Source organism: Saccostrea echinata, unplaced genomic scaffold (genome assembly GCF_033153115.1).
Source record: "Saccostrea echinata isolate AGI-Se365-2 ecotype Australia unplaced genomic scaffold, CSIRO_AGI_Sech_v1 ptg000060l, whole genome shotgun sequence".
NCBI lineage: Eukaryota > Metazoa > Mollusca > Bivalvia > Ostreida > Ostreidae > Saccostrea > Saccostrea echinata.
In genome coordinates, this window is record NW_026889809.1 from 2,445,192 (window position 1) to 2,468,050 (window position 22,859).

Below are 22,859 nucleotides of genomic sequence, written 5' to 3' on the forward strand. Positions count from 1 at the left end.
TGACCATGAACCAAGTCAATTCGCGAATTCAAGGTCAGTGACAGAAAAGGTATAACATTCTGGTCTGGGCTATAACTTAGCAATGGAGAACAAATGGAAGTTCATACATGGTATGGAGATTGTTTATGACCAGAGGGTTTGTCTTGACCTTGACCCCAAGGTCATTCTGGAAAGTTCAAGGTCACTGACAGAAAAGTATAAAAGCTTTATCCGGGCTTTAACTTAGCAATGGAGATCACAGGAGGAAATACATGTTGTTCAGAGATTGCATATGACCTGATTTGACACGACATCGACCCAAGGTCCTTCCGGCAAGTTCAAGGTCATAAATATTGAAATTGTAAAATTTATGACAGGTCTATAAAGCAAAAAGAGAAAGAAAACCTTGAGTGATTTAGACAAGAAACATGATAGCACAAATGCCAAATCAACGCTGCAAAACATTTGTTTGTTTTTTTTAACAAAATGTGTTAAAAATCTCAGATATGTGGATCTAGATTTTTAACAAGAAAGCTGAGTATTTTCCAAACATTGCTTTATTCAGATTCATAAAAAATATACTTGATGGGTTATGATTATGAGCGAATAAATATAGAAAGATATTAAACGTATTGAAACATTGACAGTTTTTTAAAGTCCCAAATTCTAAATATCTGAAAATATTCATATATACAACTATAATATAGCTCTTTTGGGCATTTTTTACGTGAATTTTTTGTAAAAGATATGAAAATGCATATACTTTGATGTTAAATCACTGAAGTTTCAATCAAAAGGTCTCATTCAGGTCATTTGACTGAAGATGGCAACTTCTAGTCCTCATCGGTGTCTTATTTTTTTATTGAGATTCTGATAAGTAGCTCTATTGTCTTACAAAATCATAAAACAATCTCCTGAAATGTCTACGTGGTACAGGAAGTAAAATGATTTACAGAGAATTTTTTTTCTGACTCTTCAATACTCTGTACAATGAGCAAATTTTACTCTGGGCGTATTTTACAAAGAACATATACCGATAAAGACAGCCAACTGGTAGGGCGTTCGCAAGGGTTCGATTCTCGTTCTCCACACCGCTTCAAATCTAAGACGTAAACATAGGTTGTGACTATTCCTTCGCCAAGTGCCCGGCACTAGAAGTGAGAGTCGTGGGTCTTGGATGAGGCCTTAGAAACTGAGGTCCCGTGTCATGTAGGTGTTGACACTTAAGAAACCCTACGTACTCAAAGGCCCCGAGTGCCGAATACTGGTATACGTCTAACTTTTTAAGCCTTTCACCGGTATGTGGTGACGTCTCTTTATGTGAGAAAAATCCTCGAAATGGTAAAACTTACAATCAATCAATCAGTCAGTCAACCAAAGAGCATATATATACTCTTAATCTAACCTTTTCTGTATTGTAGAAAAAGGCGATTTGGTTATTTAATCGAAATCAACAAAAGGCGTAAATTCCCTTGTATAAATTACTATGGATTATTTGCAAACTATGGTTTATTTATACCGGCATATGTAAGAGCATGCTCTACGTATGAACAGTTTCTAAAAGGAGGTGAATTATTTACAAACAAGTTGATGGAACAAGAATATCAGCAGTTTCGTTAAAAGTCATCATTTCGTAAGTTCTATGGTTGATACAATGACATTGTCAGCAAATTCAGTCTTTCATCTAGTCAAATGCTGACTGACTTTTTTCATCCTAATTGTTAGGCTATTATTTACACACTGAATTGTCGACAGATTTTTCCGTTATTTCCCGATCATGTGAAGGAGCACACGGCGGGTGTGACCGTTCGGCAGGGGATGCTCACTCCTCCATGACACCTGATCCCACCTCTGCTGTCTTAGAGGTCCGTGTTTGCTCAACTCGTATTTTATAATGTTTGATGGACTTTTGAGCTTGAATACTATACAATTATGGACTCTTTCGGTGGTGAATATGGTTTGTTATACACCAAAAAAATATCAATATTGACCTCGGCTTCGCCTCGGTCAATATTGATATTTTTCTGGTGAATAACAAACCATATTCACCACCGAAAGAATCCATAGTTGTTTTATTATATAGTCCGGATTTGAATAAATATGACATCGAAAGCTGCATGACGACACCTATTTACATCAACCGAACCTCTGCCGTAGAGAAATTAAAAAAAAAACCGTACAGAATACAAGTTTTAACTTCCGTAATTTCATTTCGCTGTGTATAAGACATCGAAATGTTTGGAAAATAATCCTGCGTTAGACTTACCTAACATTTTTCCTGCTCAGATACACAGCTGACTCCGGCCGTTGTAACTATATTGCTTTCAATGTTGGGGTATTAAATGTGACGTCACAATGCCGCTGCACGCGCACTGACCCTCCGGTGAATACGGCTTCAAATCCAGTGAATAGTTTTATGAACTGTGTTATGAACTGTTTGCTTTTGTATAGATTATATAGGGGCTATTTATAGACTATATAATAATGTTTGTTATTTCCACATATTGCATACATAAATAAATGCTAAACATATATGATAATACTGTAACTTACAATTTTAATAATAAAAGCATATTTTAGTCAGAACAGTATATTTGATGTTGATATGAATAATTAAGTGCGTGTTTTTGTTTGTCGTCACAATGGAAATTTTTTTGAAGCGCATTTTACTCTTCTACAATGCTGGAAACCGTCTTACTCCCTATGATGACAATAAAAACACAACTAATTGTTTAGGTTTAGTCAGAAAATTACAAATAATAGTAATAATACAGATAATATAATCAACGATAAGTATAAGCATATAATGTCAAAGTATCAGTACCGGTATATAATGTCAAAGTTTCATTATCTCTCAAGGAATAATCAGTATATAAAGACAAACGATAAGCACACAATGTCAACATATCATCATGTGATGAAGAAATATCGATATCTGAGATTAAGTATCAGCATATCATGCATTAAAAGAAAGTATATAAGCATAGAATGAAATTATCACAATAAAAAAAAAAAAAAAAAAAAAAAAAAAAAAAAAAAAAAAAAAAAAACGTATTGGTATTTAATGAAGAAGAGTGGTCATATTGTGAAAAGTATTAGCGTATATTGAAAACGTATCAGCATATAATGAAAAAGTTTCAGCACATAATAAAGAATTACAATAGCTTCAAAATAATTCTTCAACACGACAATTAAGCCCTCTGTATATTAATTTATTAATACAATGAATGCTTATTGGAAAAAAATATTTTACAATGCTAAAAAATCATCGACTATAGCTACGACCTGCTTAAATGTCTTCCAAAAACAAAAAAAAATTGTAATTAGATCTCTCTCTCTCTCTCTCTCTCTCTCTCTCTCTCAATAAGAAACTGAAAATAGGTTGATGCTAAGTCATTAATTAACCTCCTTATAAGGTAATATGTATAAAACTTCATGGTTGTCTTGTATTTTCAGTGGTTGCCGATTAGAAGGTCTAACGTCATCTAAAAAAGTTTATGAAATAATTGTAAGGTGCAATATAATTATGTCTATGAAGCCCATCAAATAAATCGGTATTCACAGACATTTTAATTTTCACTGTTAATTCCCCACTGCAGTAAGCAATTTTAAGTTTCCACAAATAGAATATAACTTTTAATTTGATTTTGGATGAATTCAAAAATAGAACGACGAAGACTTTTTGCAAATCCACAAGTGGAGTTAATTTCCTGTTAATTTCCTTACTGAGAGAGGTGTAACAAGAGGGTGGCACTGCGCCTACGGCAGTCGATTCATAGGTGCTTCTACAAATAAATAAACGGTGAAAATTGACTGACATATAATTTAATTATGGTTATAACATGTTATTTAATTGGATAAATGAGCACTTTATATCATATAAATTGGGTTGCCTACGTCACAATGACAAAAAAAAAAAACAAAAAACAAAAAACAAAAACGTATCGATCCGCCTGACGTTACATATAAATTGGTCATTTTTAAGGATAATCGTCTTCTTTTCTTATACTTAAATGAATAAAAATTAATTTAAAAGGTATGAATTTAATAGCTACACAAATTTATACGATATAAATTGGGTTGGAACACTTTAAGCATTTTTATAAACCGCTTCGCGTTTTATAAAGCCTAAACTGCCCCAACCTACTGTATACTGTATAAATTAGGTAGCTTTTACATTAATTCCTTAAATAAAACATCAGAATACTTTGACGGATGTTTTAATAAAAGAAAAGACTTACCTAATCATTGTCATTTCTGCCTCTGAAAACAATTGTTATTTTTTAATTTAAAAAAATGTATCAAAATAACCCCAAAGAAAACCTTCATGCAAATAACATCATATGTACGTACACATCCAAATGGATTGACAAGTATTGTATTTATAATGAAAATGACAGCATACGATTTTTGAGCCTCTTAGCCTTGATAAAGAAGATGGCGCTGGTGATGAGCAGAGCTCCAGACACCGTGATCAGTGCACAACCAACGATCAGGAAAGATGACTCTGATGTAATGAAATATATGAAGATAATGACCAGTATTCAATTTCAAAAGTCCATTTAAACAATAAAAATAAGGAATAGAGCAAACACGAACCTCTAAAACATCAGAGGTGGGATTAGGTGCCATAGAGGAGTGAGCACCCTATGCCGACCGGTCACACCTGCCGTATAAACATTACTAGCAGTCTTGAACACTACGACCTGAACCAAATTTAAGCAAAGAAATATGTCTCTGATTTTACAATATCTATAAAACCCTGTCATCTATTTCTACGTTATCAGTCGCATATTTTTTAAAATTCTTAATATAGAAGATACCAATATTATGGAAGAGCAGGACCCTGAGCCTAAAAAGTCCAGTCTATCATGTTTTTCGTTTTTTGCATATATAATACAAGTTATGTATATCCTACCCTATTTTTAAGCAGTTCTGTTAGCATAGTCAACAGCTCCATTGTTCAGAACATATGACTGGAATATTGGTTGGTATGTGATGAAATCACTAAGAAGTTTTTCAAACTTTGCAGGATTTGATCATATTGACCAAAAAAAGTTTATTTTCCAGTGACCTTTTAAAGAAGATTTATTTCTTAACTGAACGTCATAATTTTTGAATATTTTCATAAAGCGATGAAGCACCCGAGTTTGTACAAAAATTACGCAACTACTGGTGATTTCAATGATGCTTAGAATCTTTATCAACAAAGGCTATGAAATATCACTTTCTTTATCTATAATTTCAAGGAAAAATAAACGTTTCAGTTTCAAAATAATTTAACGAAAAGCTAATTTTTTAAAAAATTTTTACTATGCGATAGAAACTTGGCAAAAGTTTTGCTTTGTTAAATCAATGTTTTTTATTCTGTTTGTATTTATTTAAGCAAGCCGTGATCTTAGATTGATTTGAACCACGAAACATGCAGAAATATCATATGTTAATGTTCGGTTGAAAGATATCAATTTCATGATACCGATAATCAGGAAAATACGTTCATTTCTAACAAAGGAACAAAAGACATACCTTTGGAGTTTGATATAGGTAAAGACTGTTCCGAAGTCACTTTATTCCAACTACGGAAAATTGTGTCTAGTAATTATAATAAAAATATTGTTTTAGGTAAAAGTGTTTCAATGATCACTGTTTTCGTTTTTGAACACCTAAATATCACATTATTAATATTGAAAATAGAAAAAACACGTTTATGTCTAGCAAAGAAACAAAAGACATACCCTTGTCGTTTGGTGTAGTTAAAGTCTGTGGTGACATGACTTTGTTTGGTGTAGATATAGTCTGTTGTGACGTGACTTTGTTCCAACTACGGAAAATTTTATCTACTTATAAAAAGAAAATTATCGGCGAAAATATTTTCAAGGATCATCGGATTCGCTTTTCAACACCTGAATGGTGTGTTATTTACCTCTGATGATGATGATGAGTGTATATATATATATATATATATATATATATATATATATATATATATATATATATATATATATATATATATATATATATATATATATATATAACATTTAAGGAGAACAAAGTAATTTCAAGTTAGTCAAGGTGAGTAGCATTTTACTGTAAACAATAATCTGAAAATCTAAAGATAGATCAGATTATAGCAGGGATTTAACGTTATCGTGGCTATGTTTTGTTAAATCTTTACATCCCAGGCAATTATTTAAAAGAAACAATGTTTTTAAAATTGATACATACACTCACCAGTGCGTTTGCCTTGGCAGATGGAAGTAAAGGTCTCGTGGCAATGCCTTGGTATGGCTTCATACGCTCTATTCTGCTCTCTGACGCTGATACACACTGTCCCTTGCTCCACAGTACTGGACCCTGAGTAAGACACATCCATGGTCGTACAAAAGTGTTAAGATTATTCTTTTTTATATTATAAAATAGGATATTCATAATTTAAAAAAAAAAACGGAGATTTTATCAAATATCTACATAAACGGTATATTTATTAATAGCTGTCAAAAGGAAACTACAAAGCAAAAAACAGTTATTTAATTATTGATTAATTCATTGATTATTTTTGTGTGTGAAAGAAATGTAGTATTTTAATTGATTACGAGGGTCGTTCAATAAATAATGCAATAGGTCACCTAAAAGTAAGCAAAATTTTCTAAAGTCCCTTGCAATTGGAGTTTTTAAGTATCCAAATCTGATTTACACCACTTCTCACTGTTGTATAGTACTCATAAAGTTTCTGCTGTAAATATTTCAGTGAGGAGTAAAGAAAGAAGCTTAGTAGAACATTTACTTAAATCCGCTATGTATCTTTGTTTGTAAGGGTTTTTATGGAGTTTTGGAATCCAGCGAGAAATGCTGCTTTGTTCTTTAAAATCGAAATATAAATTAACAAATGCATGATTTGCCAAAAAGTTAAGGCAAGAACAACCCCCGTTTGTTTCCACTTAACTCTATAATACAAGCTAGGGCTGCATAACTTCCTTGTGTTTGTACCCTTCATAAAAGTACTAAAAGATATTTTTATCTAAATAATTTAGATGACTAATGTTTGACATTTATACACCACTTAAAATATGTCACGTTCTATTCGTTGAATGTGTTCAGAAACACAAATTAACCTAAGTACGGCATTGCAAGGCAAATTTTTTTTTTACCCACCCTTTTTATTTTGTTTCAATATCCCCAGGTTGTAATTCTTATCCATGACACCTGATCCCATCTCGGTTTGCTTCCGATTGTTTTGTTTAAATGGACTTTGAGCTTAAATACTGTTCGTTATAATTATTTCCATCTTTAATTTTTAGAACATAATTTAATTAGATTTCTGTTTTTACTATATCTTAACGAAATATATATGACTCCTCATATAAATAAAAGAAATAATACATACATTAGTGGTCTATAAAAGGATTATTTATTCAAATACTCTATAGCACACATAAGATTCAAAAGGTTCTTCTATACCTAATCTTGGTTATGTTCTTTATAACCTTACTTTTTTCGACTTTTAAGAACTAGATGTATGTATATACCTTAAGAGAGTGCACAGTCAAAGCTTCTTACCATCATTCCAGTTTATCATTAACCGTCGAACATACGGCAGCCATCTTGGAAGATTGTTCATTTTCTTTCCATTTAAATATGTGCCTTCAGACACACTTCCAGCCCATGTACGTTTTGTGTTGTCTATGATTAAACAATGAAACTTGTAATTTTAACTTGTCGAAGGCATCATCAAATAATGATCGAGGAATTCTGAAGAAAGTTTGAAATTAAGGTGCAATGACAATATATGATATGATAAGGATATGTCTCAATTCGATCGTCAGTCTCTATCAGACATTCACCTAGAGTGTCTTCTACAAAGAAAAACACTGCTAGAATGGTGTTTTTTATTTTGTAGAATTGTTATTGTTTATAAGAAATAAGATATTCAGCTCTTGAATTAGCTCGAAGAGACAGTTAAAATCTTTATAATAAGTAGTTATGTGGTAGATTGCTGCAGAAACCATCATTTGTAGCGGATACATTTGAAAAAAAAATGTGAAGAATAGCCCGGGCCCGTGGAAATGAATATTTCTAGAGAATTGGCATTATCTCATTGTCGCATAATACTTTATGTACAGTGCATTTAGAGAACATTTGCCTTTGCCTTTACTTTCTGTGGTTGTGGCCGAAGTAATTCATTCTACTCTATACACATCGTTTATCTTTTTATTTTCGTTATTTGTCGAATAAAGTTTTTTTTCTGTAGCAATTGAAAAAAACCCCAAAGAAAACAATGCAAAGGACATACATAAGGGAAAAGTTAAAAGACTTAACCTTAATCCAGGTCCTAAAAGAATAGTTAAGATCCCAAACCTGATTTTGAAATTAATTTTCTTAAAAAGTACTTTAGGTTAATAAGATGTGAATCTCTTTCACAAAGAAGGAGAAGAACAACACAGTTAACAACAATATTAGAATGGAATTAGTATACAAAACTTTCTTAACAAACAAATCTTTTTAATATTGATTTATTGATTGATTGATTATTGCAAACACCGAGTCGGCAATGTTTCAGCCTTATTTTGGCTTTTTAAGAGGATTCAACAAATCAATACAGTTTCTTTTTGTAATTTGAAAGAAATTTTTACCTAAATTTGCGATACGTTCCACTTTTCTATAAACAGCAAATCCACGGTAAATATAATTATAAACCGTTTTGCTGGTTCCAATTATATCGGTCTTGAAATTGAAGGAATTACTTAATACACATGTGCTGTTGAGTACTTTTCCAAAAGTCGCATTCTCTGCACAGAAACAAATTGCATCCTACGAAAAAATGAAAACAAAACAGATCTTTTTTCTGTTTAATTTTACTCTATCATTTAAGATTTATATGCTGAATATGCTGGTCCCAATAAGTCAAGAGATAATGTCAAGAAAAGGATAATATTTATATAACAGATAACATTAGTTGAGTGGTCTGGTTGTTGATCTAGGACCAGTCAAACTTTGTAAAAAATCACTCTGATTCTACACACGAGTACATATTCCGAAGAAGTTGATATTAAAGGGGCATAGACACAGAATTGAAGGTAATATCCTGCACTTTCACAAAGTAAACTTTATCCTTAATACTTAAGAAAAGTAGACATTTTGTTGTGTATTAATGTAAAAAACTAAAAGATATAATCCAGAAAATTCAGAGTAGAAATGTGAGAAAGCAAAACCAACTCACCAGTATTGTCAGTCCGTGCTTAGTGATGTGTGAAGAGTTTAACAAATTGACCACACCCGATGGAACGTAAACTGTATAATAAACAGGGCACGAGCTCTGTTATTGTTAATGTTTACGTTCCACCGATAAAATAATTTTTTAAAATTATATTTCCATGTAAAATGCTAAAGCAACATATAAGTCATGATATAATACAGAAAATTTAAGAAAATATTGAACTAACTCTGTGTCTATGCCCTTTAAAAGAATGCTAGAAATCCTCATTGACAACAATGATGTAGTCTTTTGAGATCAAACTGTTGGAATATGGCGCTAATCGGATTTCACCCATAAAGGTTAAATCCATTTATCAAAGGGAAAAACTATTAATTTTTATAAATACGGTGTTTTGGGATTGTTTATTTTGGTCCTGCATCAATTAGTCTTCACCTCAACACATTTTGCTTACGTCATAAGTGCACAGATTCATTATCAGTCGAAGCAGACGTTTTCAAAGGTAAGGACGGAATTTTACAGTGGTGTGAATTTTCGATTGTTTTTAGCTAATACCTTTACTTTTTTGTCAAGAAATTGTAATTGCTAACAATTTTCGTAGATATTTGTTGATTTTAACAGGCACTCATGTACACGTGCATTCAAAGTTCAGTAGTCATATTACATTAAAGTTTGATGACAACCCATGGTTAACAGATTTTCTCTTTGGTTATATTTCGAGATTCGAAATGCCTAAGCGAAAGACGGCGAGTCAGACCCAGGCTCAGCCACGGAAACGAGCAGGGAGACGAGAGCCTCGTCTGGAGACAATTTCCGAAGTTCCTCCGTCGGCGAGCATCACGGACGGAACAGTCCAGCCTATCAATTGCCCTTCTGATGTACAGGCTACTGCACCCACGATAATGCCTACCAACGTTATGCCACCCTACCAACTTCAGGATCTGGCTCAACGCATTTCCACAATTTTGTCTGAGCGAGAAGACCCAGTCCAACCTCAGGGGACAGAAGGTAGTCCTTCATCCAATGCGAAAATAAGAGTTTCTAGTTATGATAATGATTTGGGGCATAATGTATCCAACAATATTAAACTCAAAATTGCCAATGGCGAATATGTTAATTTAGCGTCATTGATCAACAATAAGCTCGAAACTGACCCCCACGATGATACTAGATATTTCTCACTGCAAAATGGCAATTTGGCTTTATCATCAAAATCTAAATTAAAACCCATTACTGACATCCAAATGTGGACAGATGCATTTCTTGTCTATGCAGCCATTTATGTGCTGGCTCGCCCCATGGAAAACGCTGCTCTGTTTAAATATATCCACACAATACGTCTCAGGGCAAGCCGGGTTAATGGCCTGGGTTGGCGGGACTATGACATTCAATTCAGATTGAAGAAAGAGTGCAACCCTTCAATGTCATTTGCATCAGTTGATCAGGAGCTTTGGCTCCTTTACATGTATAACAATGCTCTTCACCGACAGCCTGCTATTCAGCCATCCCAACCGTTAAAGTGTTACGATTTCAACTAAAAGGGTTATTGTTCAAAGCAAAACTGCCAATATAGGCACTGGTGCATTTTATGTTCACAACCCCATCCCTTTACAATGTGTAGAACCACTACTAGAAATTCATCAAATTTTAGATCTGGGAACTCTCAGTCAACCTGGCGTGCTCAATCAACAGTCAAGCCAGCTACTAGCAGTTTCAGAACCCCCTCCTCAACACCAGTTAGACATCAGTAGTATTGCTTACAGTCCAATCAAGACTTCAGTTTTATCAGATTGTTTGACTAATTATCCTGACACAGAAAATGCACATGAACTATTGCAAGGGTTTCAATTTGGTTTTAAATTAAATTACCAAGGTCCTAGACAGCCATACAACTGTAGAAATCTGAAGTCTTTGAATTCACTTACTACAGAAGCCATACAATTAGTCAATAAAGAAATAAGTTTAGGTCGGGTTGCTGGCCCATTTTTCTGCCCTCCATTTCTCAACCTAATACTTTCCCCCATAGGTATGGTACCTAAAAAAGATGGTACATTTCGTCTTATTCATCATTTTTCCCACCCAGTTGGTGATAGTGTGAATGACTTCATTGATCCTCATTATTGTTCAGTTAAATACACATCATTTGATGAAGCTTTGAGAATGTTGGAAAAGTTAGGTCCAGGAACTTTTATGGCTCGTTTAGACATTAAGAATGCTTTCCGTTTGCTACCAGTTCATCCCTCTGATTTTGAGTTGCTAGGGTACAAAATCAACAGCAGTATTTATATCGACAAGTGTATGCCATTTGGCTGCTCTGTGAGTTGTGCTAAATTTGAAAAGTTTGCTTCCTTTCTGGAATGGTGTTTAAAACAAAAGAGTCAATCTGATAATGTAGTCCACTATTTGGATGATTTTTTACTAGCAGGCGTCATTATTTAGTCTCAACATTTACCAATCTATGCAATGATTTGTGGGTCCCATTAGCCCACGAAAAAACCTTAGGTCCTACAAAAAATTGGTATTTTTAGGCTTGGAAATTGATACAGTCACAGAGACTGTTAGTATCCCCTCAGAGAAGCTGGGTCAGCTTTATGATCAGCTCAGTTATTTCCTATCTCGTAAAAAAGTTACACTTAGGGAAATCCAGTCCCTCACTGGCCTTCTAAATTTCTGCATTAGGGCAATTCCAGCGGGTCGAGCATTCATCAGGCGCTTGTATGATGCCACTGTTGGGCTTAGCAAGCCTTATCACAAGAGACGCGTTACTCAGGAAATGAAGCAAGATATACAAATTTGGCTAATGTTCCTAGAAACTTTCAATGGTACAACATCATATAGACAAGTAGACTGGGTCAGTGACTTTCAATTAGAGTTGTATACAGATAGCGCTGGTTCGGATAAACTAGGATGTGGGGCTATTTTTGGAACTCATTGGGCTTTTTTAACATGGCCAGAATCTTGGCAAGGGACTAGCATTTTAAGGGACATTACCTTTTTGGAACTGGTACCCATAGCAATGGCATTGTCTATTTGGGGAGATCAGTTGGGGGAAAAGGGAGTTATTTTACATACTGACAATATTGCACTTGTCACTATTTTAAATACTAAAACATCCAAATCACCCAGAGTTATGCATCTCTTAAGGGTTTTGGTCTTGAAGGGCCTCATGCACAATATTCAATTTAAAGGGCAGCATATTAGGGGAGTGAAAAATGTTAAGGCTGATTCTCTTTCTCGTCTTCAGTGGCACAGATTCAGACAGGTCTTTCCAGAAGCCGACCGACTACCTACGACAGTCCCAGAATCATTTCTCAGACTCATCTACAACATCGAGCCCAAGAATTGTTAAACTTTTCCCTATCCGTAAACACGGAAAAGCTATATCAGACAGCATTGCAGCAGTTCAGTTATTTCTGCGAAGTGTACAAGTGTAATCAATGTTGGCCACCAAATTCTAAAGACCTAATTCATTTTGTAGCTTATCTTTCATTTAAGCAGTTCTCACCAAGCACAGTTAAAACATATATGGCTGCAATATCTTATTTTTGCAAAATCCAAGGTTTACTAGATACAACAAAATCGTTTATGTTACAGAAGGTTCTACTTGGGTGGGGTCGCGTTAGCGCTAGGAAGGACATTCGCAAACCTATCACTATCAACATACTTCAAAGCATTTTGTCTATCCTCCCCCAAGTATGTAGATCTGACTATGAGTCGGTGTTATTTAGTGCACTGTTTTGCTCGGCATTTTTTGGTTACTTTAGAATTGGAGAGCTCGTTCAGGATTCTAAAGACCAACCCGGTCATGCTATCCAAGCAGGTGATGTCAGATTAACAACCAACAATACTATTGTAATGTCCTTAAGTCACTCCAAAACTGATCAAGAAGGGAATGGGGCCACAATCACATTAATTCCTTCTAGTCCAATCTGCCCAATTCAGTTTCTGCGCAAATATTTACTTTTAAGACCACATGCTTATGGGGCTTTTTTCATTCATCTGTCGGGCTGTCCAGTGACCAGGTATCAGGCAGAGTCTGTATTTAAAAAGGCTATAGAAATGTTAGGCTTAGATACTAAAACTTACAAGACCCATTCCTTCCGTATTGGTGCTGCTTCCCATGCTTGGGCTAGTGGTACCAGTCAGCAAGATATAGCGGTCAAGGGTCGTTGGAAATCTCAATGTATGTACCGTTATTTTAGAAAATGAGCTTTTAAATGTCATATGGTGCAAAATGTGCAGTTCAGCAAGTTAAGGTAGCTTTACCTTTACTGACTAAGAATACAGTTTTTCTTTTATGTATGCTCAGGTGTAGAAATGAAATATTGTGTACAGAAATTTTTGTATTGTTCCTTTTTTCTTGTTTTTCAACTCAATTTTGTATTGTAGATATTAGAATTTGGATTGTGGGTTCTTCCATTGTTAAAAGGGCCTTTTGCCAGGCAAGGCAATCAGATTTTAGAGCCAACCTTGAACTAAAAAGGCATCATGCATCCATATTTTGGCAGGGTAAGGGGGGTATGAGATGGGCTGAAGTTATGCCAAAGGTTAAATTCTTATTAAAATTAGAAGATCCCTCCTCAGATTTTAGTATTGCATTGTGGAGGCAACAATATTCCTGATGCTAGGGGTGACAAGTCAATCAAATTAAGATTAAAAATTAACACAACCTTGGTCAGCTTGGCTAAGCTGTTGCCAGATACCATTTTAGTGTGGTCTCAAATCCTCCCCCGCCAGCATTGGCGTGGCGGTATTAACCAAAAAGCCTTGGACAAGGGTAGAAAACGCCTGAATAGTTTCATTGCTACGACATTAATTAGGTCCGGGGGGAAGTATATTCGCTATCCCGAAATCCAATTGACAAGTCCAGAATTGTTTGCTCCCGATGGAGTGCACTTGTCCGAGCTTGGCAACCGTATGTTTTTGTATCGCCTTCAACAAGGCTTGCAGACATTTTTAACAAATCCTTCTGAAAAATCGTCACCAAAACTAGGGGAGTTTGGGCCTTGGCTGCGCTATGACTAATTAGTGGGTCATAGTTTGCCACAAATTGGTGGCTGCATTGAATTTATGAGTGCTACTCATTTTCATTTACACAACCAGTTTTGTTGAAATTTGCAATGCAGGCGATGCTTTCGCCATAAAAAAAATTTGTCTTGGCAAACTGCAATTTTTTCTTGCTGTTAATTGGGAATACATTATTTGTTTTGTTTGGGGATGGGGGTTTTTCTATCGAAGCTACTGGTGGCGCAGACTATGCCACCGCAAAGTCTCGTGGCGGCTTTCAGGCTTACCAGTAGGCTCAATGGACTTGCTTGATATATATCCGATTATTTTGTCTGAAACTCAATTATTATGCTGTGAACATCTGTTCCCAGGGTTCACCATTTGCATTTTAAGGGATGCCATATAAGGCTATATATTGATGCCTCGGCTCCCTCATTTTAAGCGGCCATGGCCCATTCAGCCAAATAAAAACAAATTCAGTTTGATATTTTCTTGTTGTACTTACTTACTTTATTTACTGGGTATACTGGCACTCCCTGTTAACTTTCATCTTTTATAATTGTGTTCCTTTATCAGCCGATCTTTTTTTTAAAATTCATATCATATATAATTTATTAAAAGGAAATTCTACACGAAAAGAAAAAAAAGCACTTGCATTGGCATTCAACTCGAAATTCAGTAATATGGACGACTTTTTATCAATTAACAATAGTTACTTCCATTCATACGCCGACTCGATATATCCCAGTGAACTTGAAATAAATGACACCGCAGAGTCTGCCACATCTGAATGTTTCACTAAACTTGTTAGCAAATAGAACCTATAATGGGTCATATTTTGGTTGACGTGTTTGTGTTATCTTAATTGTTATGCCTTTGTTTTCTACTAAATATGACTATGGAATATTTCGTCTACCTGATCAATACATAGGGTTCATGGTGGGTATGACTGGTCAAAAGGGGGTTTATAATTCTCCTAAGCACCTGATTATAACCTTATAGTTTCCGTTTGATCGTCATTATATTTCATCATAAATATAGGGTAATGTTCACACAGTTGATGACATCTAGTAAGAAGGCTGAAAGTTAAAGTAGAACCAATACTCGTACTTACGTTTATCCCAAAAAAGGAATATTCTTTACATATCTCATAACACTTTGTGAATGGGCTGGTAATTGATGTAGAATCAGTGATACTCGCGTTCTTCTCAACGAATTTATACAGAAAGCAACCTGGAATTAAAGGGAAACTTATTTAATGCTAGTATTGATTTTGGAGCATTCAAAGACGTGCTAAAAGATTCATGATATAAGTCTAAGAAACTTAACTTGGTCTTTTTTTTAAAAAGAGAAATAGTTTTAATTATTTCAAAATGAGCTTTCTCCTTTAAAGCATTAGCACGATGACATGCTTATAATTTTCATTCCACGTTATTTTTCTCTCGGTTCCAATGGTTATCGTGATTCCTTTTTTGCACACAGGTTTCATGTCTTTTCCTATATTGATTCAATATATCCCTTTGAACTCGAAATAAAAGACACCATTGAGTCTGACACATTTTTATATCCCGTTATTTACTTAAGAAAGACATAGATGGCCAATTATCAACTGAACTTGGTGATAAACACTAAGACTTCAACTTTTCTTTCGTCAGTTTTCCTTATTAGTCCCATATCGGTGATTTCATTTTCCAGTAGGGGAATAATATGCCTTATGCAATATTCTCAGAATGCTTGATTTTGCTTGATCATGTAGTGATATACCGTCATCACCGAATTTTATGTTTCCTATTTGATTTTATACGCAGGAGAATGTTCTACTTACGAAAATGAGGCAAGCTTTTAACAAATAAGTTGATGATACAAGGATATGAACAGTGTCGTTTATAGACAACATTTCGAAAATTCTATGGTCGATACAATGTCCTTTTTATCAAATACAGTTTATCGTTAAATCAAATGTTGACTGACGTTTTTCACCAAATTATAAGGCCATTATTTTCACATTGAATTGAATTTCGATTTTTACCCGAATTTGACAAGGAACACACAGTGCCTGTGATCGGTTGACATGGGATGTTTATTCCTTCATGGCACCTAGTCCCAGCTTTTAATATTTTTATATGTTTGTTATCTTCACCTTTTGCATTAAGAGGTCTGTGTTTGCTCCGCTCACAATTTTTTATAGTTTCACTGGACTTTTGATCTTGGTTAATCTTCCGACTTTGTTCAATATTTATTGATATAGAATATATTAAAGGTATTTCAACAGATCTAATAAATTGGTGTTCCACAGATGTGCTATAAAAATTCGTGGAAGGATTTCATTCCACATATATTAACAAATATAAAGTTAGACGATATAAAGCTAAAGCAAGAGTTCTATCTTTCATAAACATTAATTTACCTAGTAGTTGAAACCATGGCAAGTTCCTGCATAAGGAAACACTTAGTAAGATATAAAGCTATAGTACAGAAGCAGAAAAATCTTCTAATAAACATTAATTCACCAAGCAGTTCAAACCATGGTGTGAATGTCCCTGTAGCGCCTATCCAATGAAGACCACTCTGTTGAAGCTCTATAGATTGATCGGAGGTTGTAGATTTGAGAATTGGAATATCTGTGATTGGAAGACCAATAAAGAGTGATCTATTGGACACCACCAGGTTACAACTCTCTGAAGCTTGTGTCCAGTTATTCAGGGTGTGCTCCAAATAAAATCCTAATCAGGGCATAAATAATAAATTACATTCTAGTTAATTACATTCTGTTTTCTAACTTGTATTTTGTTTGATATTGCTTTAGTCTAGAGTCTTGTCACGACGAGTTATTTTTGTCAAAATCGATGTTTACAATTTTAACGAGTTGTATTATTTTCACATGTTCATGTGAGTTTGTTATCAGTCAATAATTTCTACCATAAGGGAATAAGTTATTTTTAAAAAATTCCACCTTTTCTGCCACTTTTAAGAAAAGAATCAGCCTTTTGAAATAGAATCCAGATCAGGAAAAAGTCAAGTCCTCGAGGAACGTAGGGTTTCATTGCTGATCTTGACGTTAGTATTCCCATATGTCGTCAATTTCAAATTCTTTACAATAAAGAATACTTTAATAGTTTAATCATACGACTTTTTAGTCAATGATGCACTTTTAGGCCAAATGGTGATGAACTCCAATGTCAAATAAGGAAGTTTCCCATTTCGGTGGTGGTTATTTCCGTTCGATAAATATGATGGCAGTGATGTAACACAAATACTCAGTTTATATCTACTTCGGAGCAATAAATGCCCAAAAAAAGATTTGATGTGTTCTGAAAGAAAATAACCCGAATAATTATGTCTTGAATTTTCGAAGGAAATTTTAAAATAAATTGTTTCTGTTTTTCATAAGAAATTATTCATAATAAACTACTTATATCCTGAAAGTTTAATTCTTTTGTCCCTTCCGGTTTCTATTTTTTAACAGATCGAGAAAGGGTGTGTTCTGTAAGGTTTGTTTATAATTGAAAAGTTTGAAAATAATATTTCGGGAATATCTATAGGAAAAACAGGTTGAAGACTTCAACTTGAAATATACTGCAATGCAATACTAAACCTTTTTATGATAAAGTAAGAAACATGCAGATAACGAACAGTATTCAAGCTCGAAAGTCGATTAAACAATACAAATCGGGAGCAGAGTAAACACGGACCTCCAAAAAGAGGTGGGATAAGGTGCAATGGAGGAGTGAGCATCCCCTGCCGACCGGTCACACCCGCTATGTGCTCCTTGTCATGATCAGTAAATAACGGAAAAAACCGTCGACAATTCAGTGGGTAAATAATTGTCTAACAATTCGTATGAAAACGTGAGAAATTACGAAATGATGACTTTAAACGAGACTGTTGATGTTCTTGTTTTATCAACTTGTTTGTCAATAATTCACCTCGTTTTAGAAATTGTTCATACGTAGAGCATGATCTTGCGTATCGAATCAACTGAGAAATCTACACCCCATATGCAAATGATGATGGTATAATGCTGCATAAGTAAGGGAAGTTGACGATTGAAAAGTTGAAGTTATCACGTGTATCATAAAACCTTGTTGTTAGATTACCATTAACGTCTCTTTCTAGTACAATATCTAAATATGATGTGTCAGAATCTGTGGTATCTTTTATTTCAAACTCACAGGGATATATCGAGTCGACATAAGAATGAAATAACTATTGTCAATTGATAATACGTTCTCGATATATCGAAATGTCGAGTTAAAGGTCACAGCAAGTGTTTTCTTCTTCTCATGTAGAAGTTCTTGAACAAATTCTGCTTCATATGAATACAAAATAGGTCTGCTAATAAGTTTTAAATTCTGAAATGTGATTTTGAAAAATTTCATCTTCAGATAGTGAACTGCAAGTATAAGTTGGATTTCCAAAAGTAGAATAAAAGCCAATTTCTTCTAAAATACAGTTATAATGTTTGACTGATTTATTATAGAAGGGAGACATTTGTTACTGTTGACAATCATATCGTTGAAAATGTGGAAAAGACTGGAAATAAGCAATATTGGCCATTAAGATGGTTTAATCAACACTTTAATTCCGCCAGCCATTCTATTTTATTTTTTTGAGGGATAGAAAAGTTTGAAAAAAAATACCACTCCCACAAATTAGGCCACATTTGATATCAAGTATTTTTGAGAACAAGTACTTCGTTTCATAGCAACTTCATCTGTCAACGATTTTATACTAAAACTTGGAAAATTTGACTTTAAAAATTTCAAATGTCTCCTATGGAATTGAATGTTCTCTATGCAGACTGATTCATGTTAGGAAAACAAAGGGCTCACTCAAGATGAGAAATCGGGGCATATGTTTCAAATAAATCATGGGGGCCATCAGCATCTCTATAACATTTAATTAGCCTGACCACAATATATCTTTTTAATGAAGGGTTAGAATATTTCGGGAAAAATTTCATCCAACCAATAGAACCACGTTAAGGTCAAGATCTAGTGAATGAAAGGTGCTTACAGATTTCTCAACTCTGAGAAATAAATTCTTTTAATGATACTTTATAACTTTAGCTTGGTCAAGTAAGGTGTTTCGGGGCATTATTTGTAGGTAAACAAGATGAAAAATCATATTTTAAACTGTCATTTTTAATGAAAAATTAAGAAAACCAGCCATGAATACGGGAGTTTTTTCCATATCAGACAAAGGAAATGTATCCAGATTGCCTACGGTCTCTCAGAAAACGGTAAATTGTATGTTCTTGGCCTCTGCTTTAAAATCATATAAAATTGAATATAGGTATCGGGATTACTTTTCACATGATTTCAAATTGAACTCCATGAAAATACTTTATTTTCTACATAATTCTATTAGAGCCGTAAAGTACGGGGAAAAGAAAGTTGAAATTGATTATGAAGTCTCAATGGATCTAGCACCAAAAAGACAGTCTAAAGTCATTTACTACTTCTTGACCTTAAGTACTCCATTCTGTTGAAACGAGAAGAATACTGGATCAGGAAACTAGGCACTGCACTTCCATATTGTTGCAATGACCACATAAATAATGTAGGTAATTTTTCATGCACACAGTGCGCCAATGAGAATGTGATGGGACTTTGTAACAATACATGGATATCGGTCATACATTAGACCAAATGTACATGATGTCTCATTTTATTCACTTTCACCTTACGTAAATAAACAGTTAGGTCTCCATAACTTTTGCACCAAACTTTACTCAAGTCCCTTGAAAGTTTAGAATGGACTACTTGAAGAAGCTAAAGCAAGTCTATACGAAGATTCTTCAACTGAAAAATACAAGCTAGAGCTTGTGATCATGGTTGTTGCTCAGTACAGGTTCTTTAAGCCGCCACGTGTATCGGAAGATAATATCCTTAAGCTTAAATATGTCAATAAAAGAATAAATACTAATGATAATCTAACAATAAAGCTTTATGATAAACGTGATGCCTTTAACTTTCAACACACAAGTACCCTGAAGATGATATTAAAAAGATGCTTGAGTTTCTGATTGACAATATCTTTGAGGTTTTTGGAGATAAGGTCTTCCAACAATCTATTGCAATTCCCATGGTACCAATTGCCCCCGTTATTAGAAGACCCTTTTTTGTATTCATATGAAGCACAATTTGTCCAAAATCTTATACGTGAAAAGAAGAAAACACTTGCTGTGGCCTTCAACTCGACATTTAAATATATCGACGACGTATTGTCACTTAACAATGGTTATTTCCATTCTTATGTCGATACGATATATCCCGGTGAGCTTGACATAAAGGATACCACAGAGTCTGACACATCTGTTTCATATTTGGATATTTTACTTGAAAAGACGTTAATGTTAATCTAACAACAAAGCTTTATGATAAACGTGATGACTTTAACTTTTCAATCGTCACCTTCCCTTACTTATGCAGTAATATACCTTCATCGCCTGCATACAGGGTATATATCTCTCAATTGATTCGATATGCAAAAGCATGCTCTACGTATGTACAATTTCTAAAACGAGGTTAATTATTGACGAACAAGTTGATGAAACAAGAATATCGGCAGTCTCGTTTAAAGTCGTCATTTCGAAAGTTCTATAGTCGATACAATGACCTTGCCAGCAAATACAATTTATCATTGAATCAAATGCTGAGTGACATTTTTCATACTAATTGTTAGGTCATTATTTACATACTGAATTGTCGACAGATTTTTCCGTTATTTCCCGATCATGACAAGGAGCACAAGGTGGATGTGACCGGTCGGCAGAGGATACTCACTCCTCCATGGCACCTGATCCCACCTCTGATGTTTTGGAGATCCGTATTTGCTTTGCTCCTATTCTGTATTGTTTAATGGACTTTTCAACTTGAATACTGTTATCTCCATACATTTCATCCACAACTTTCCTTATTTAGTAATATCCCGCTTTCACCTGCATATGGTGTTTACATCTCCCAAATTTTTCGATACTCAAGAGCATTGTCCGAGTACGATCAATTTTTAAACCGAGACAGGCTCCTAACAGATAAATTGATGTTACAGGGATTTCAACAACCTCGTTTTGATTCGGCATTTCATAAATTCTATGGTCGTTATAATGACCTTGATAGCAAATATAATCTATCACATCTATCATTTGTGCGTATTTTGACTGACTTGTTTGAAACCTATTGCAAAGTCTTCGTTTTTATACTGAATTTGACTACGGAATGTTAGTCTACCTGATCAATACTTAGGGCGCACGACGGGTGTGTCCGGTCAAAAGGGGATGCTTACTCCTCCTAGGCACCTGATCTCACCTCTAGAATGTTCAGGGGTCTGTGTTTTATGCCCTCTTCACAGAAAATGTATTCATATGAAGCAGAATTTATTCAAAAACTTCTACATGAAAAGAAGAAAACACTTGCTGTGGCCTTCAACTCGACATTTCGTTATATCGACCACGTATTATCAATTAACAATAGTTACTTTCATTCATATGTCGACCAGTGAACTTGAAATAAAAAAACCCCACAGATTCGACACATCTGTTTCATATTTAGATATTTTACTAGAAAAAGACGTTAATATTAACTTAACAACAAAGCTTTACGACAAACGTGATGACTTCAACTTTTCAATCGTCAACTTCCCTTACTTATGCAGCAATATATTCTTATCAACTGCATACGGAGTTTATATCTCTCAGTTGATTCAATACGCCAGAGCATGCTCTACGTAATAACAATTTCTAAATCGAGGCAAACTATTGACAAACAAGTTGATGAAACAAGGATATCAACTGTCTCGTTTGAAGTCATCATTTCGAAAGTTTCACGGTCGATACAATGACTTGTCAGCACATACAACCTATCATTAAATCATATGCTGACTGATGTTGTTCATACTAATTGTTAGGCCATTACCTATACACTGAGCTGTCTACGGATTTTTCTGTTGTTTTTTTTCGATCATGACAAGGAGCACACAGCGGGTATGACAGGTCAGCAGGGGATGCTCACTCCTTCATGGCACCTGATCCCACCTCTAAATTTTGAGGTCCGTGTTTGCTCTGCATTTGTATCCTTTCATTGGACTTTCGAGATTGAACACTGTTCGATATCTTCATATTTCATTGTTTATAGATTATTTGAGACCGATCAGTGTTCTTCATCATTACCTTTTTCCTGAAGTTTACCGACTAGAAAAAATAATAACTGTACACCAAAATACAACGGAACCTCATTAATCAAGACGCTTCATTGTTATTGTTAGGAACATTTTTTATTTAGATATATCAGGTAGGTTTCAGTAACATGGACGTTTCATTAATCTGGACAATGTGCGTTGGACGAAACGTCCGGATTAAGGAGTAGTAAAAATTCCCTGTCGATCAGTCATGCCTGCTGTGAGTGGAATACGTATGAAAAGGCACAGCAATTTGAATCATATACTTTAATCAACATGCAATATATTTGTAATGAAGGTCATTGCATCGAACATATAGCGATTGTATTTGAAATCGGAATAATGCTAGATGGAGTAGCATTTAAAAATAATATCTAGAGCATTTCTACTTCTCAGTAACTTGGAAATATTTTTTCGTTTTAACAGAAAAAGAAAAAAAACCCATGAGTATCTATGTACAAATTCTAATACAGGATTACTCCAG

At 34.5% G+C, this 22,859-nt stretch overlaps 2 protein-coding genes and 1 pseudogene across 2 annotated transcripts in view; 1 reads left to right on the forward strand and 2 right to left on the reverse strand.

Annotated features, from left to right (window-relative positions):
* Positions 1-4,361: 4,361 nt before the first annotated feature.
* Positions 4,362-22,859, reverse strand: part of LOC133174919 (uncharacterized) — an 81,507-nt gene continuing 63,009 nt past the window's right edge. Inside the window, exons 4-6 of the mRNA XM_061310010.1 lie at positions 7,537-7,659; positions 6,211-6,333; positions 4,362-4,486 (exon numbers count right to left, since the gene is read on the reverse strand). Coding sequence (XP_061165994.1) covers positions 4,362-4,486; positions 6,211-6,333; positions 7,537-7,659 — 371 coding nt within the window. The remainder of the gene's footprint in view (positions 4,487-6,210; positions 6,334-7,536; positions 7,660-22,859) is intronic.
* Positions 7,708-17,337, reverse strand: LOC133174885 (uncharacterized). Its single transcript, XM_061309990.1, has 5 exons — positions 17,151-17,337; positions 16,708-16,920; positions 15,312-15,430; positions 8,610-8,787; positions 7,708-7,832 (listed from the first exon to the last, which is right to left on the reverse strand). The coding sequence occupies exons 1-5, from the start codon at positions 17,266-17,268 to the stop codon at positions 7,708-7,710; spliced, it is 753 nt and encodes a 250-aa protein (XP_061165974.1). The 5' UTR covers positions 17,269-17,337.
* On the forward strand, positions 9,919-10,941 carry LOC133174886 (uncharacterized; annotated as a pseudogene).

Bases quoted from the DNA above. Each gene is read 5' to 3' on its own strand.
- LOC133174885 (XM_061309990.1), bottom strand. From the start codon at position 17,268: ATGGGAATACTAACGTCAAGATCAGCAATGAAACCCTACGTTCCTCGA. The intron at 8,788-15,311 runs GTAAGTACGAGT...ATTTTTTCGTAG, and splicing joins ATTCCTTTTTTGGGATAAAC to GATGCAATTTGTTTCTGTGC. The intron at 7,833-8,609 runs GTAAAAATTTCT...TTTTCTTTGTAG, and splicing joins GGAACGTATCGCAAATTTAG to AAGACACTCTAGGTGAATGT.